General features: G+C 47.9%; 1 protein-coding gene across 1 annotated transcript in view; it reads left to right on the forward strand.

Annotated features, from left to right (window-relative positions):
* The window catches only part of LOC101993251 (AP-3 complex subunit sigma-2), a 39,639-nt gene extending 34,472 nt beyond the window's left edge, over positions 1-5,167 (forward strand). The window contains exons 5-6 of the mRNA XM_005357712.3: positions 2,473-2,580; positions 4,080-5,167. Of these exons, the coding sequence (XP_005357769.1) occupies positions 2,473-2,580; positions 4,080-4,208 (237 nt within the window). The 3' untranslated portion in view covers positions 4,209-5,167. The remainder of the gene's footprint in view (positions 1-2,472; positions 2,581-4,079) is intronic.
* Positions 5,168-5,781: the final 614 nt, after the last annotated feature.

The raw sequence follows: 5,781 nt of genomic DNA on the forward strand, positions 1-5,781 counted from the left end.
AAAAAAAAAAAAAAAAGAATATTTCTCAGAAAGAAGAGCCCAAGGGACATTGGTCAGCTGTGCTTGTCTAGTATGTACATAGCACTGGGCTGAGTTCCCATGGCTATAATCCAGTTATGGTGGCACATACCTGTAATCCTACTGCTTGGGAAGTAGAGGCAGGAAGATCAGAAGTTTGAAGTCAGTCTGAGATACATGAGTCAAAAAATAATTTTAAAGTTGAAAGAGGGACTGGGAAAAATGCTTGCACAAGGCCTAGGTTCAAGCCTCAGTACTGCAAAGGAATGGGAAGTGCTACCCTGTAGGCCCAGTGAGCACTTCTGTCTTCACCGCCAGGACTCTCCGTGGCAGCTCTCCTGCTGTCTGGTACAGTGGCTGAATTGCCTCTGCTCCGTCCCAGCTGTGCTTCAAGATTTAGCTTTGCCCAGAGAACCACTGGATGGGTGGAGCCTGAGCCCAGTGTGAGCCTCGCACAAAGAAAATTTTATGTGGTTCTTATGGTGCTTGGATGGGGACCGTTTCCATAGCTGGGGATTGTTTCTCACTGCCCGCCAGTGTGATGGCAGCAAACGGGTGATAGGAAAACATCTCTTTTGTATGAGCCAGTGTGTCCAGGCGGCAGCCAAGGCGTTTATGTCTAGTCTTCCATCTAGTTATCTTACCCAGCCATTTACTCCTGTGGGTTTGGAGGGAAGCTGAAGCTTTGAGAAGATAGTTTGCCAAAGACCACTTAGCTAACAACAGCAGGGGTAGACTTTACACACCACCTGTCTGAGTTGGAAGCCTCAGCCATCACCTCACTGTCTCGAGGACACCAGTCCCTCTGCCATTGCTAATAAAAGACCACAAAGCCATAAACCAAAAGGCAGAGGCCCCTTGTGGTCTCACTAGTGAGGCAGCTGACTGTGGATCTGCTTGCATAAGGACCAGTCCTCGGCAGCTCAGGAATTGAAGGGAGCCATGGAGTCGGTGGACTGACCTCAGTTGACTCAGTTGATCGTAGGGAGTCAAAGTTAATGCTATGGGGCTGGTGGAAAACACACCCACACACCCACATCTCCAACACGGCAGGCTCTCACCTGGGGTGCTGATGAATGGCAAGCCTTCAGTAGATCAGAGAATCTGAAGAGGAGATGCAGAGCAGATGAACTACTGGACAGACACACAGACACATGAGTATTTTTCTGAGGGACAAAATTTAGTTCTTCATTTTACTATTCGTTCTGTTGCTTGTTCTGCTCTGTTCTGTTCTTCTACCCTGGTGTTTCCCTCCCATGTGTCTGTATTTTTTCTCCTACAGCTCATATACCCCAGCAAAATCTTTCAGCAATATAAAAATTACAACATGTTTGCATTCTATTTTTTAAAGTGAATGATTACAATGAATATAAGTTAAAAAAAAAAAACCAACATGTTTCCATTTCCCTTCCATTTTGTATATTACAGGTGAAAACCTAGTTATCCCCAAGAACGCACTCTGCGTAGCATTCCCCGTTTAGACTTCCCCGGATCAGAGCGTTTCAGCCGTAGCCGTTTACACAGGCAGCCTTTTTATAATTGCCGGCCACAGACTCTTTGCTTTGCTTTTCATTTTAGAATCCTGTTGAGTTTTCTTAAGTAACCATCTAATTCTTTGTTTTTTACTTACCTGAAGTCAGTTTAAATCTTTGTTTTAGCTATGATGTGCCCAAAACCCATGAACACATTTCCCAATATCAGAAAGACTTGGAGCTAACTCCTGGGACTAGATTGTTTTCCTTAATCATCAACCTACACCACAGTCTATACAAATCCTCAAGTAATAAATAAAGGAAAAAAAAAGAGAGAAAAAAAATAAAAGAAAAAAAAACAAATCCTCAAGTAAAACTCTTAAATCCTAGCTGTGTGATGCCTCCGTGTTCTTATTGTCTATCCTCTGCAGCCCCTGCTTTATCAGGGGAGGGGCAACACCTTATCCTACTTTTACCTGTATTAATGTTCAATCATAGTTCCTTACTACACTTGTTTAAAACCTTAAATTATCAAAATTCTATTTAAATTAATACTATTATTGTATAAAATCATAGCTTCAGTTAAACAGTCCCGCTTGAGAGGAAATTGTCTTCCCAGTAATCCATAGATTAAAATGCCCAGTAGAACAAGAGATTTCCATGAGATAATCACACTACATTAAGGGCAGTGGGGACACCCCCACACCCATTCACACCATGCTGGAAACCAGAAGAAAATGCCTTTGGTGTATGTAAAGACACGCAGTAGCGTGAGGCATTCTGGAGCAGAAGCCCTCAGGGCCGTGACTCTGAGATCAGTGCCTTGCATTCTGGTGAGCTGACTCCTGACTCAGTTGCCATATGCTGCTCCTCTGACATGGCCACCAGCATGGATCAAAATGTGGCTTGTCTGACCCCTCTTCTGCTGCCATCAAAGGAAACCACTGTGCTGTGCTGAGTCTTCTTATTGCCTCTCTTCTAGGTCCACTACATCCTTCAGGAGGTGGTGATGGGTGGGATGGTGTTGGAAACAAACATGAATGAAATTGTGGCTCAAATTGAAGCTCAAAACAGGCTGGAGAAGTCAGAGGTAAGAAAGTCCTTGTGTCCTGGCTGGGTAGAGAGCACTGGGCAGGCGGAGGAATGTGTACCTTGTGTGACTTGTGTTTTTCTGGGTCCTTAGGGGGTGGTTCTCACTGTCTTTATTGATTTGTTCACACTAACTTGAAGGCTAGTATAAACATTAAACAGGTAGGGCAATTTGAGATGTCTGGCTTAAAGGATAGGCAGATGGCAGAAAGAGCAAACAGCTTCTGGAATATAGTTACAGCCCACATTTCTGGTGCTTTTGCGCATCTGTTCTTCCAGAAGCCATATCTCATGGTATCTTTTAGTCTCTAGAAATTCGAGATTCCTTATTTTCAGTGAGGCTTCTACAAAACTACAATAATGTTGATTTGAAAATACCATACCCAGCTGGGCGGTGGTGGCACACACCTTTAGTCTCAGCACCAGGGAGGCAGAGGCAGGTGGATCTCTGAGTTTGAGACCAGCCTGATCTACACAGCCAGGGCTGGCTACACAAAAAAACCCTGTCTCAAAAAAAAAAAAAGACAACAAAATAGAAAATACCTTACCCACCCCATCCTCATGTGGCCAGGCTTAATGGAGGTGCTCGTGGTGAAGCCAGACCTGTCCCACGGTGAGCAGGGTCAGAGGCGCACCTCCTCACAGCTGCAGAAACAGTAGAGCAGTGACAGCTCTGAGTGTCCTCGAGGGTCTCTTTGCTTTGTGTAATGGAGCCTGTCTTACGGAACCAGGCGTTCTTCCTGTGAGGACTGCTGATCCTGTTGGAGAAGCTTTTCTAGTCACAGCTCTGGCTGCAGTTTTCTGAGGAGTGCAGACTGGGAAGTGAGTGCTTCCAGGCACAGTGAGTGAGTCAGGCAAAGGGTGGGGTGGAGTGGGAATGAGTGTCCTGGGAGCTGTCCGTTAGGGCACAGTGAATTTCTGAGCTCTTCGTCATTTCCCCCTCTCCACTCCCAGCATGAGCCTGGGGGTGGTCACCCTCCTCTTGTGTCTGTGCAGCTTTCCCAGCCTTTGTGCTTCCCAGCTGGTTGCCACATGACAGCTCACAGTAGTTGGCAAGTAGGTGTCCTAAATCTGACGTTCTTTTTCCTTAACTTTGCGCTTTTCTGTAAGGCGGACTCTTGAGGAAAGGGTTTTGTTTGTTTTGCTTTGTAAATGGGGTATCCTCAGTACTTAGGACTTGGGTAAACCGTATTAGAGTTCCTCAGCAAGCATTTATTGAGCATCTGCCATGGGCCATGAGCACTGTTAGCTGATGCGGCTGTAAAATTGCATCAGACACAGCCCCCTTTGCAGACCATGCAGTGGGATGGAGGCAGAGGCCGTGGTTTCCGCTCCAAGCTCCAGCTATCTAAATGGGTTTTGTCCACCGCCTTTGAGTCAGAGGGATATGAAGACTTCTGTGTGTGCCGTTCGGAATTCCTCAGATCTACATCATCTAGTTTAAGATTTAAGCAGATGTCCCTGGGAAAGCGACTGACAGTCTCCTCCCCTTGTTCCCAGGGTGGCCTTTCAGCAGCCCCTGCAAGGGCCGTGTCTGCTGTGAAGAACATCAACCTTCCTGAGATCCCGAGGAACATCAACATTGGTGATCTCAACATCAAAGTTCCCAACCTGTCCCAGTTTGTGTGAAGGTGGAGGACTGGGCTGGACTGGGGTCCTTTCGATGAGTCACATCCAGAACCAGAACCCGGCTGAGCCTTTAGAGACTTGGGACCCTAAGCCTTTCCCAGAGTGGGAAGGGAGCTGGTGCACACTGCCTGGCCATCCTGCTGCTCTCTGATACACATGGCCGTGGAGACATCAGTGCACTAAGCCATTGCTCCTTTGCCTCCCACACAAGCCCTCAGGGTTGGGGACTGTGGAACAAGCCACCTGCTTCCCAGGGCCTGACTTCCTCCCTTACACCTAGGACTTCTGAGATCCTGTATCAGTCACTGGGCAAGAGATTAGGGAGAAGGAAGGACCAGCCTTTCAGATGTCAGGTGTAGCGAGTGATAGGTGGTGCAGGGTGCACTGGCTCCGCTAGGACCTCTGTTCCTAGGATCCCTCTGTGTAGCCAAGCCTTTGGTCAGCAGTTGCTGCAGAGGACATCTTCCCCAAGGGCACAGTCCCAGTTTTGTTGTCACTGGCCTCTGTGTGCTGGGCACAATTTAAATCATACTTTGGGTGCATGTCACTACCCCTGCCAGTAGGGAGGGCACTCCTACACACACACACACACACACACACACACACACACACAGCCCTCTCTCAGATGAGAGACTGCTGTCTGTAGAATATGAAGGTTGGATCCTCCCAGAGTTATGACTCGTCCCAACTTTAAAATATGCTGTCTTCCTGGAAGCAGAAGGTTCAGTGACTGTGTTGTGAATGATGAACCATTTCCCCTTGCTCAGAAGCCCGCTGTCCAGTCTCAGCTTCTAGAGCTGAGAGCCTGAACTAGGTGCTGTGTGGGCTGAGACTGCAGCATGCTAGCCACACTGCTGTGTATTTCCACTCTGTGTCCTGCAGTGAGCACACTGGACTCCTTTGGGCAACATTCTCCTGCACCTCTGGAAACCTGTAAATGTTGTTAACACGTGCTGAGTCTTCTTCTCGTGCCTGGCTTTTAGTTAACGATGCTGTGGGGGCAGGACCTCTTCTCCATGCCTTCAGCTGCATCTCAGGCATGGTGGTGAGGGACCAATGCACCTTCAGGGGAACTCTCTCAGCCCAGGACCTCCCCTCCTGCTGGCCAGACCTCTAGTCCCTTTCCCACCGCCTTGGGATATTGTTGATGATCCTAGAGAACCATGTGTCAGGACCCAGGGGTTCTCATTTTCCCACGAGGCTTTGTACTCTGCCCCTCGCTGCCTACAGCGTCTTGTCCTCATCCTTCCAGTCTTCTGTTGGCACGGCAGTAAAGGGCAGTTTGCTGGAGATGAGACCTGAGACAAAATCTCTAATGCCTAATCCCTAATGCTCTTGAAGCATTTATTTTTATTTATGTCATTTTCTTGCCATCTTAGTACATTCAGGCCTCTTTTGCAATGGCTGGATATGGAGTAGGAATGAAGAAACCGGTGTTTCTTGCATCTGCTGTAGAATGACGTGAGCAAGATCCATAACAGTCAGCCGGGCGGTGGTGGCGCACGCCTTTAATCCCAGCACTCGGGAGGCAGAGGCAGGCGGATCTCTGTGAGTTCGAGACCAGCCTGGTCTA

Source organism: Microtus ochrogaster, chromosome 22 (assembly GCF_000317375.1).
Source record: "Microtus ochrogaster isolate Prairie Vole_2 chromosome 22, MicOch1.0, whole genome shotgun sequence".
Lineage (NCBI taxonomy): Eukaryota > Metazoa > Chordata > Mammalia > Rodentia > Cricetidae > Microtus > Microtus ochrogaster.